The 12219-nt window shown below is 34.0% G+C and overlaps 1 protein-coding gene across 1 annotated transcript; it reads right to left on the bottom strand.

Annotated features, from left to right (window-relative positions):
* Positions 1-356: 356 nt before the first annotated feature.
* LOC21405771 (AFG1-like ATPase) lies at positions 357-7696 on the bottom strand. The gene is made up of 15 exons (XM_024169931.1): positions 7205-7696; positions 6564-6919; positions 6359-6438; positions 5840-5940; positions 5589-5711; positions 5331-5400; positions 4786-4872; positions 4609-4674; positions 4394-4486; positions 4058-4114; positions 3829-3957; positions 3643-3733; positions 2805-2893; positions 2032-2225; positions 357-700 (listed from the first exon to the last, which is right to left on the bottom strand). Exons 2-15 carry the CDS (start codon positions 6784-6786, stop codon positions 613-615), a joined length of 1491 nt encoding a protein of 496 aa, XP_024025699.1. The 5' UTR covers positions 6787-6919; positions 7205-7696; the 3' UTR covers positions 357-612.
* Between the last annotated feature and the right edge of the window lie 4523 nt (positions 7697-12219).

The following is a 12219-nucleotide window of genomic DNA, read 5'->3' on the forward strand; positions in this document are numbered from 1 at the left end:
TGCTTGTATCTCTTTGATTTGGAATACATTTTACCATAAAAAAAGGTCTTTATAAACATTTTTTCCACAACCCTCTCAAATAACTTATTTTATCAGTATCCTATAAATAATATACTGTCTAACACATATACATATTTATAAGGTTGGTTTTAATTATTATTTTAATATTTTTCCACCGGTAGTGTTGATTAAACGGTTATAATAAATTAAATAATTAACTAAAAAATTAATAACAATAAATGAGATTAGATTTTTATCACCATGCATCATAAGTAACCATAAATATATATAATACATGTAGACCATATGATAACTAATAGTACAGTATTCGAATTTACTAGAATCATCACCAATCATCGTAATTATTATTTATCAATAAGAATTGGAGGGTAAAACTAGTGCATCACTGATTGCATAAGCTGTTTATTACATTCACATATACGGATAAAACAGCTTAAATCTTATTAGAGTAACAAGTAATAGATTTACTGAAACGTATATTCAAAAAGGCACATTGCTACTTGTGATATGCCATTCGATTTCAGCAACTCTGAGGTACAGTATCATTGTTTGTATCTTCCATTCTGTATCATGCATATCCAGTAATGGATCTTAACTGACGCCCTGCATCGACGACGGCTGCTCGGCTAATATGGCAGAATGCTGTTCTAAGTATTCTTTGCTATTCATCTCTGTTAACCTGTAACAAGCAGTGGATTAGCAATCAGCAATTATAACAAAAGAAAGTCGCTGGAAAGAATGAATTGTAAAGGTGCAAAAACATGTCTCCAGTCTCCACCACACCACCAAATTTTAGAGCAAAACCAGGCGGCTCGACTACTAAAAAAAGGACTGAGCCCCAGACCCTTTTAGTTAGGATGCTGGGAGCTTGCGGAGCCCCGAAGCATTTGTGCAAATGTTATGGCACAAAAGGCGACTATGCCTTCGGAAGTTTACAAATCCCATAATTTTCGTAACAGTACTCTACAACAGTAGAGTGCTAGAAATTGAAAGTCCCAATCCCTACTATTTGAGAACAATTGAACCCAAGAAGACGAACAAAGATAAGCAAAGCGCGTGCACAAGATATTTTGTCGTTCACCCTCAAGTGAGCTATGTCCACTTGCCCCTGCATATTCTCCCTATAATAATCAAATGAAGAAGTACAAGGTATAATCAACTCTCAACAATGCTTCTCTATCTTTCTGTTTTTATTTTCTGACCAAAAAAAAAAAAGGAGATAGCACAAGAACTATGGCACACTAATACGTATATAGAGTACTTAAAATACCCCCGAACGAAGTAATCTATCACATAACAATATAGAAGCACCCTGGTGTAGTGATTCCACACTTAAGGCTCCATAACTGAGGTCTAGAATTCGATTCCCCAATGCCAATTTGAAATAATAATAATAACTTAAAAAACAACAATAAGAAATCTAGTTAACGTGTCCTGATACAATCTTAGATTGGCATGACAGTTGAGCACGGAGGACAAAGGTCTAACATGCTTAGTGAACAAATGAGCGATAAACATAATAATGTTTGGAGGATTTCTTTTTTTTTTTTTTTTTGATGAAAATGTTTGGAAAACTTAAATTACGCTTTTTAGAGCAAATAAGCAGGAATCTAGATTCAGATTTGGAATTTTCTCCCGGTGAGAAAGTGATAAGGAAAAAGCAAAAAGAAAAAAAACAACCAAGAGAAGTGGAACTTTCGCAGGAACATTGAAAAAGAAAATAGGGAAAAGAAATTCCTACAATCCATCTCTCCACTAAGGAAAATAGATTAGAAAAATACATGAAGCGTTTGAAAGTTGTTGTTGAAGTCTGTCCCAGACAAGGATCATATCCAGTGGTAAATCATGAAGAATATAAATGCTTTCTTCCAAACAGAATCGATCGAGCAATCTACCTTAACAATTGGATTCTACTTTTCTAAGTGTGCCTTAAAGTTTGTTTACTTGGAAAGAACCACAGTTGGTAAACTGAGACGGAACAGAACAGGAACACATCGTTGAGCATCATACCTACTGATCGTGCGATCTTTTGCAAAGCCCAATTCGTTGTCGACACAGAGGTCGGAATCGTCATTTTTCCTTGACCTTGAAGAGGTTCTAGGTGCAATACTTTGAGCATCAGCGATCGTCACAATTCTGTTGAAAAGTTCAAGTGGACTCCCCTCAGCTGTACATAGAAATCTGGCCTTGCTATCATACATCACCTGCAACCACAATGGTGAATGATCTATTCCAAATGCAACATGAAAACAGTAGACATTTTACTACAAGTTAAGCAGTCAATAAGCCGGAACAGTCACTAAAGCCTCTATGGCTACGAAAAAGTCCAAATAATGACCACCCTCATCCAACCAACAACTCCTAGAATTTAGGTGTGACGGAAAACAAATTCATCAAAAAGCACACAATCAAGAAATAATATGAGCATATTCAATTAGAACAAATACTTCAAATGTTTCTTCTCAAAAAGGGAAAAAAAAAATCAAATTAGGTGCACAATGTGGAAAAATCCCAATAAAGGTCATAAAAACCGTAGGGAAACTTCATATATGTTTGTCATAAAAGAGTAGCTAGAAGAACATACAGTTTTACTCATTATACTCAAAACTTCTAGATTAGTAAAGAACAGCTAAAAGTAATTCTATGAGAGATAACCGTATTCCATAAACCATTATTAGGTCAGTAATTCTTGACGAGAATAAATATGCAGGGGAAATTTAGTCAGTTCCAATTCCTATGAAAGCTCATGACAATCAAACTAGTCAGGGTGACGCGGGACATACATCAACTAAAGTGACAAATCGATATGCTGCTGTCCTGTTGTGGAGACCGAAAATTGGAACGCCATCTAATGCCAGGGTATGAAACTTCTCTGTAAAATGAGAATGAACAAGCTTCTGTAAGTATTACTCTTACAGAATACGCCAGCATAAAAGTTTCTGCAAATATGGAACTAAAAAGAGGATTCAGGACATTTCCATGCAAGACACATGAACCATCTCAGCAGCTACTATCATTTGCCAAGGATATGGCATATGTCCCCTGGCAGCTCTAAGAAAAATAAGGATAATAAATCTTTGAAGGGTCAAAGACTTCCAATTGATCGTGTGATAGTCAAGACTCGAGACAAGCAAACGGAAAATAAGATATTTAATTGTACCAGCAGTATGTGCTTCTGGTAAAATTCTGTTAAAAAAATGGTCTCCTTTTTTAAGATTAGGAGTACCAATCAATTACATTCTGAGGAGCAGAGCCTTAACCAGTATATAGCTATTCTCACTATTTAAAATGCAACCACCGAGAAATAAAAGCCACATTCAACTTTTAAAGAGAAAAGTACAGTCGTCCATCGGTTTAAAATCATTAAAAACACTAGAGTAGATGTAGACGCATACTATCAACTGTGGCCAAACAATAATAAGAAGTTTAGTAGAAAAAGTGGGTTCCCTTGGTTTAATTAAAATTATTCTAACCAAAATTTTTATTTCTTATACAGGAGTCAGTCCCTTCCTCTCAAATGAAAAATTGGAGGTATAGTATACATTCTCATGATTCTCGTGAACTCGGCGTCATAGTCTACTATGCATGTCAAAATAATTCACTCTGATAAAGAGAACTTACTGAATAATCCAAAATAATCTGCAGCCCCAAGAGGTCTATCACAGAGTTCGTCGAATGGAAAATATGCACATCCGTTTGCACCCAGTGGAACCTATAGGTGTAAATGATACAAAAATATATTTTTCAGTATTATGATCAAGTAATATGCTCTACCTGCGCCTTGCAAATTAAAACTTAGCAAAATACCTGTAGCGTCCTTCCCATCACTACTTCCACTTCTTGTCGATAAGCTTTGTGTTCGCCAATTAATTCTTCAAATTTTTGCATAAGAACATCAGACAAATCTTTACCAACAAAGTAGAACCCTTGCTTAGCCTACAGTTCAGGTACAGACAAGAAGTTTTCAATTGATATAACTTGTGTAAATAAATAAAGTGGTAATAAATGTACGAGCTGAGCAGTTAATAATCCTTACGGAAGTCATTTTTCGATAGTCTACAGATGAGCCGATTTCATGAACTACACACCTTTCCTACAATGAAATAGTTTTCCAAATTATTAAATGAACAACAAATGCAGAAAAGAGACAAATACATAAGAGCTGAAGTAGATCGGCACTGCAGAAAATTGCCATGACTTTGCATGAATCTAAAAGTCCATAACACCTTCCATCATTTCTTGTGCCAAATATACAGGTCCATACTGCAAGGAAATTTTTTTTTTCTCTTTCATGAAAAAGATTGCAGGTTACTCCATATAACGACCACACACCAATTCAAGTAAAATAACATCCAATCACATCCATATATACCTTCAAAGTGGCAATGAATGGCAGGAAAAGATCCCGTTGCAATCCACCTTCGTACAATTTGTCTGGAGCGCGATTTGAAGTCGAAACAAGAATCTATACTTTCCTCAAACCATACAGACAAAACAAATAGTTATGAATATAATCACTAGAACATTGTCAAAATCATAATGTAAAAAAATGGCCGAGAAGAGAAGACATGAAATTGAACTACTTACAATACCATTGCTGAACAAGTGTCTGAACAGACGGTTTAGGATTAATGCATCAGCAACATCAGTCACCTAAGGAAGATCACATAGTAAAGGAAGGTGTACCCAAAGACATGGAAATCGGACATACATTGTGCCCAAGAAAAGAAGAAGAAGAAGAAGATAATGTTATAACTAGGATACCATGAATTCATCTAGACACAATAAAAGGGCTTCATCCGATATCTCTGCTGCAACAACTTCAAGTGGATCTGCCACACCCTTGTGCTTCTACAAAAATACATGACGCTTAGTAATAATTAATAAACTAAATATCTTCGTAGGACATGCATTCTATACTTCTAGGACCTATGAACTTCCAGGTTTAGAACATTATTCAAAGTTTACGAACATTGGTTCTTGTAGAATTTCCTATATTTTTATGGGATAATCAAAACGCACAATACTGATTTACTGGATGAAGATACATTAGTTCTCACATATGCAAACTAGTTATAGTTCAGAATAACCCTGTCAAATATTGTCCATCTAGGAGTTCTACCGACTAATAAAGCTTGTAGTTGAAGTTTGCAATAAAGAATATTGTTATCATATACTAGACCAGTTTAAACAACTTAATAAGACTCAACTTTATCAGACCTAAACCCTAGTTTAGCCTAAATGTATTTTCTTGTTGACGATAAGAAAAATCCTTTAGTTCCGTAACTTATACAGAACTGCATTCTTACTTGCAATCGGCTATGGACATTCAACATGAGGTCGTGAAAATGAATCCTTTTCTTCCTCCAACTATCTGGCCTGGGCACTCAAAATGAAGTCAATAAGAGGAGGAATACATGATAAAGGAAAAACACAATCAAATATGATAATGAAGAGAATAAAAGTGATAAAAGATAAGACTAATACTGCATATACTCATAATATATTTGCTAATGTACTAGGTTTTGCTAAATTATTTGAAAAGAACAGAGTAAAAGTAAGCTGACAATTGGTCGAAAAACAAGTCCATCAACATGGTTTTTCCAGTGCCCACTCCTCCATATAGATATAGACCTTTAACAGGTGCATACATAGACTGCGGCATGAAACGAGACCATAGCCACCTACTCCTGAAAATAGATAAACAATATGAAATTAACACCAACTAAAGCATGGAAATAGAAAAAGATGAAAACCAAATCAACAAGCAAACGGAAATTGGGTTCCGAATAAAGAAAAAACAAAATAGAAAGTTTACCTTCCAGCTTTCTCAGATGCGGTGTACCGATCCAACCGGCAGGCATCAGCTGACTCAACAAGCTCATCATAGAGCCTTTGGAGCTCTCTTAACGTGCCTAGCTGAAAACGTCAATGTCAATTCTTTGAAAGCAAAAAATTAAATTCCTGTGCAAAGCCCAGTGAATAGTTTCGATTATTATCTGTATACTACTCATTAAGTTGTATTCCATTGCAGGCATCCATATGGATTTGCAAGCCATGTTTCTGAATCAAACACAAGGTTTAATATGTCCAACAAAACAAAGTCATTTATGGATTTCAAATGCTCCATAAGGCAAGAGTAGACTACATGAAAATTAGAAAGAGAATAAAACCAAAATTTCAAGGCTTGCACTAATGCCCTTTACAACAACTTTTAACATCACAGTGAAGAAATAGGAAATTTTCGAAAGAAAAAAAAAAGTTTCCAATACCATCTTTCTTTCATTTGGAAATTCAAGTCAGAAAATCACATACTGCTGAACTGGTGCAAGCATACCTGGCAGGTATCACCATCAACAAGTTCGCCAGAGGCAATCCTTCGTTCATACTCTATAAGAGGCCCTGCTCGGTTCGTATCTGTCATTAAAAAGCAAATTTCAAAATCAAGTTCAAGTTACATCCAACTTTTTGCAGAAAACACAGACAAGAAAAACTTTAATAAATAAAAACCAACTAAAATAAGATATGATTTTGAAGAAAACCTCCGTTTGAAACTTTAACTGCCTCAACAGAGAAAGCTCTTGAGATCATAAAACCGGGGTCTCGAAATCGGTGGGTTTCAACATTGTCTGTGAGCTTATAAACAAATCCAGAGTTGATGTCTATCAACTTCCTTCTATGCCTCACTAAACCACTCGAATAACCATTCCTTTGATGTCGAAAAACCGACCCAAAATGTCTGATCGGCATAGCTATTGCTCTCATTTTCAATATCCAGATCCCCAATATCTCTACGAGTTTCAACAAAGCTTAATCCCTTTTGCAGAGTACAAATCAAAGTAGAGATACACAAAGTGGTCTAATAAAGCTCCCACACACAAAATACCAAACCCTGAAACTGATACAATTTGGCAGATTAAAAACTAATATTTTCACCTTCATTAATTCAAGAAGCAATCATAATAATATCAATCGTGAAGAACATGTAACAATCATGGATTACTATCACCTTCATTAATTCAAAAAGCGCATAAAATTTACAAAAATGATACAAACAAAGACAAAAACTACAGCATCAAGATAACTTGTATCTGCATGCAACCCATTTCATATCTTTATCTAAAAAAACAAAATTAAATTAAAAAAATAAATAAAGTTCAAGATTTATGTCAAAAACGCTCACCTTAATGGAAGAGCAAAATGCCCACGAGACTGAAAACCCCAGAATTGAAATCCAGAAATTCTGGGTTTCTCTTCAAATCTAAGTCAAAAAAGTAATCGGTCCTTCTTCACCGGAAAAAGAAGGGAAGGAAAAAAAAAAAGAAATAAAAGGCTTAGGGAAAACCGTTGTTACCTGGTAAGAAAGAGAAACAACAACGAAAAAGAATCCTGAGATGTTGGACTCCTCGAACCAGAGTAAAGAGAGAATTCGGAATCCCTATGTAGATGGTATGGTTCGATTTAACACGTTTATTTATGTTTATGTTTTTTTTTTCCTTGCTTGTGCTGTTTTGGACTTTCTAAAGAATGGTTATTATCATTCAAGCAATTGCTGAGAGATTGTTATGATAGTTTATTCCTTGGGAGACTAAAGGCTCAAACCTGAACGTCCTTGTTTATGTTTTTAACTTTTCGGTACTTTTTTTTAAGGTTTTCAATTTTCATTATCATCTTTATCTTTTTTTTGTTTTTTTTTTGTTTTTTTTAAGACAGTCTGAGTTTTCATCTAATAGAGGAGTTTTTCATGTTTTTCTCCCAAGAAAATTGCGTAATAACCAGGAAGAACGTAAGGGGGGGCTGTGGGCCCCACAGTGTAGTTTTGTACGTTTTGTATTTCTATTTCATTTTCGATCGCCACATTTTTTTTAATCCTTCAGTACGTATCTGTGGGGCCCACTATTCCCACGTGATGGGGAGCTAGTTGGTACGCTTGTACAGTCCCATGCGCACACCTTATTTTTTGGGTCGCAATCTGGATATTAGTTTTCGGTTTGTTCAATGTCCATTTATGATGCTTTTGTATTTTAGTTTACATTATCTATCTGCAAACTAAACGGTGAGTGGATTTATAAGGGAAAAAATTAAAAATGTCATTATTAAAATAATATTATTTTATTTCTGTTATTATTTTAAATTCATCTCATATCATTATAATTTGTAAGTTATATTAATATAACATCTAGGGTATCTTTCTTAATTTATATATTATCTTTTCATAACTTGTGAATTATTTTCTTAATGGCATCAAAATTTTTTGTAATAACATAAATAATAAAATTAGAAAAAACGATGGTTAAACTTAAAATTTTATCTATTATTTAACTAGCAACAGTCGTACAAGACACGCCCAGCATGCTCACATGAAAACCCATTGACGTAATAGATAAAAACAAGTATTGTAATTATTTATTTAATTATATGATTGTATTGTAATTGATTAATTCATTTGATTGGGTTATAAATTTATTTTTTTATGGGATCTGGTCAAATTTCATCTCAATAGCCGATTGCGTATTTTATATTTTTATGTTGATTATTATATAATATATGTCAATACATATATAAGTCATATTAGTTTATATGTGCCTACTCATATGTTTATAACATGTTATGCATACACGCACATATTATTATTATTATTTATTTGATACACAAGTTTTATAAATTAAATAAATTATGCGCTCAAAATTGGTTTCATTAGATTAAATTGATTTTAGTTGCAATTCGGATTTGCAAAATATTGTAATATATGAAATTGAATTTAAGAGTTAAATTTTAGAAGTTCATATATCTAATAAAATATATTGTTTATTTTATTGGAGTGTGAAACCATATGATTATTTTCAAAAATAAAATACATAATTGCAAAATATTGAGTGGGAGAAGGTTGTATGACAATATGACCCACCTGTCTCCACTGTTAGTTTAACATCGTGAGATCAGAAAAGGCGCTTTGCGTCGGCATTAATTTCGTCCTCCTTATGGAGTATGTTAATTCTAGATCTATATCAAGGTTGACTCTTAGCAATACAGGTCAATGATGTATTTCCAGTTTGACCTACCCTACGATGGCATTCCAGAGTTAAGTATAGTGGTTTACACTCATGAAAATATAATTACAGGGTTAATTATATTTTGACCAAAATAATCTAATTAATAAGCGTTGAAAATATGAGATGTTTAGATAATCTTATTAATTGAGAGTGTCTCAATTCAATTTGCGAATAGTTTGACCTACCCTACAACGTCACCATATTCGTGGTAAATTAAATTATGTTGGTATTAAGAATTAAACTATGATTTTATGTATTTTTCATGTGCATCATGCTTCATGTTTAATTATGTCGAAACTATTCTGTTAAATGTTATTCATGCACATATTTATGAAAATAAAATTCTATTTATTTCCAGCAATATGACTAATCAAATAATAAACCTACTCGCAAACGAAACCTTGACCAATGATGAATATAAGTTTGTCCCATTAAAGGAATGTCCTCCGACCCCTAAGGCAAAAGCACGCAATGTAGGAAAGAGGAAAAAAATTAAAGTAAATATGATATACAGATTCTTGAAACATGCTTAGTAGAGAAATCATCCTGGATAGTTGATTTTGGAGTGGCCAACTATGTTTGTTGTTCCTAACAAAGTCTCAGTTTTTACAGAGATTGAAAGACTGGTAAAGGATGGTCCTTTGAGTAAACTAAAGGTTAGTGAACTTCATATCTGTGAATCTTATTTGGAAGGTAAGACTAATAGATCTTTCTCAGCCAAAAGTGAGAGAACCAAATAACCCATTGAGCTGATACACTTTGATGTATATGGACCATTAAGTGTTCAAGTCAAAGGAGGTTACGAACACTTCTTCACCTTCATCAACAATTGTTTGAGATTTGGTTATGTTTACTTGATGCAAAGGAAATCTAAAACTTTTGAAAAGTCTAGGGAATTCCAAGCTAAAGTTGAAAAAAAATTAGGTAAACCAGTCAAGATGTTGCGATAAGATCGTGGTGGTGAATATCTAGACACAAAATTCAACTTCTTGACTGAAAAAGGAATCATATCATAATTGACAACAACCGGAACACCACAGTAAAACAACGTTGCCGAAAGGAGAAATATAACCCTTCTCGACATGTAAGACCAATGTTGAGTTATTCGCCGCTTTCTAATTCATTATGGGGATATTCCTTTATGAGTGCTTATATATTCTAAACTTGGTTTCATCTAAGTCTGTACCTAAGACATTTCTAGAATTATTGTGTGATCAAAAACCTAGTTTGAGACATATACGCATAGGGGTGTCCAGCACACGTGCTAAAGCGTAAGACTGAGAAGTTGGAGCCGCGCTTAGAAGTGTGTATTTTTGTGAGCTACCTATAAGAGACAAGGGGATGATTGTTATAGTCCTCAGGATTAAAAGGTGTTTGTGTCGATAAACGTAAGTTTTCTAGAGCATGACTATATGACAGATTTCAATTTTAGAAGCAAAGTTGTATTAGAAGGATTATTTCTTGATCAGTTCGAACCACAACCGGCAAGAATTGTCGAACGACATATAGAAAAGATGACAGTTCCTGATCAAACTCTGGTGCAGCCACGCTGTAGTGAGTGGGAAATAAGATTACCCGATCGCAACACAGAGCAAGCACATGTCGTCACTGTTGATGATGGTAAAGAAAATCCATTAACATTTAGACTGGCGATGGAGGATTCTAACAAGGAAAAATGACAAGAAGCCATGAAACTCGAGATGGAGTTTATGTTTGTTGATATACTAGAAGGGGTAAGACCCATCGGATGCATTTGGATCTTCTAGAGGAAAAGAGGAGTAGATAGAAAAATAGAGACTTATAAAGCTATGCTTGTGGTTAAAGGTTATACTAAGAAAAAAAGAGTTGACCATGAAGAAACTATCTCGCCAGTAGTTATGCTTAAGTCCATCCATATACGTTTATCTATTACAGCATGTCTGGAGTATGAGATATGGAAAATGGATGACAAGACAGTGCTTCTAAACGACTATCTTGAGGAAACCATTTCCGTGCAGCAACCAATAGGTTTCATAGCTGAAGGTTAAGAGCATAATGTATGCAAACTGAAAAGTTCCATTATGGACCGAAACAGGCTTCTAGATCATGGAACATGAGGTTTGATGATGCTATTAAGTCTTATAGATTTGATTAAAATGATGATGAGCCATGTACCTACAAGTATAAGAAGGAAAAGAGTTTAGGTGTGCCTACTCATACGTTTATAACATGTCATACATGCACACACATATTATTATTATTATTTATATGATAAAAGAGTTTCATAAATTAAATAGGTTATACATTCAAAATTGATTTAATTACATTAAGTTGATTTTAGTTGCAATTTATATTTGCAAAATAATGGAATATATGAAATTAAATTTAAGATTTAAATTTTAGAATTTCATATATCTCTTGTTTATTTTATTAAAGTTTGAAAACATAAGATTTTTTTCAAAAATAAAATTCATATTTGTAAATGTTAAAAAAACGGTATCGAGTGCACAACGGAATTTTAAAATTTTTAAATCAATGCCAAGCCGACCAAGATTATGTTTATGATGGTATATAACATAAAAACCAAAGATCTAATCATAACTTTAGAGATTATGAAAACAACACATCTGACAGATAAAAACGTTTTCAAACAGCAACTGGAAGAGTCTCAACTAACTGGTCTTCTTTGCTATTCTCATTTCCATGATAGGAGTACGAGTGGGAACACTTCGCTCAATATCCCCTTTGTATTTTTAAACTCCTTACAACCACAAGAGAGCCAAAGAAAAAATAGATCTTGAGAATTGATTAGTTTTTCCTCTCAGTGTTGGAAAAAACGGCATCGAGTGCGCAGTGGAATTTTTAAAAAAATTAATCAATGTCAAAACTAACCAAGAACATGTTCATGATGCTATATAACATAAATACTAAAGATCTAAATCATACCTTTTCAGATTTAGGAAACTGCACGTCTGACTGATTAAAGCATTCCAAACAGCGACCGGAAGAGCCTCAACCAACTGGTCTTGTTTGCTATTCTCGTTTCCACGATCGGAGTGCGGGTGGGCACACGTCGTTCAATCTCCCTTTGGTATTCTTGAACTCCTTCCAACCACAAGAGAGCCAAAGGAAAAATCGTTCTTGAGAATTAAACAATATTTCCTCT

The sequence above is a fragment of the Morus notabilis genome, unplaced genomic scaffold (assembly GCF_000414095.1).
Source record: "Morus notabilis unplaced genomic scaffold, ASM41409v2 Scaffold277, whole genome shotgun sequence".
NCBI lineage: Eukaryota > Viridiplantae > Streptophyta > Magnoliopsida > Rosales > Moraceae > Morus > Morus notabilis.

Coding starts and splice junctions, on each gene's coding strand:
- LOC21405771 (XM_024169931.1), bottom strand. CDS start 6,786: ATGAGAGCAATAGCTATGCCGATCAGACATTTTGGGTCGGTTTTTCGA. Junction 5,941..6,358: donor TTGATGGTGATACCTGCCAG/GTATGCTTGCAC, acceptor TGACGTTTTCAG/CTAGGCACGTTAAGAGAGCT. Junction 3,958..4,057: donor ACTATCGAAAAATGACTTCC/GTAAGGATTATT, acceptor CCTGAACTGTAG/GCTAAGCAAGGGTTCTACTT.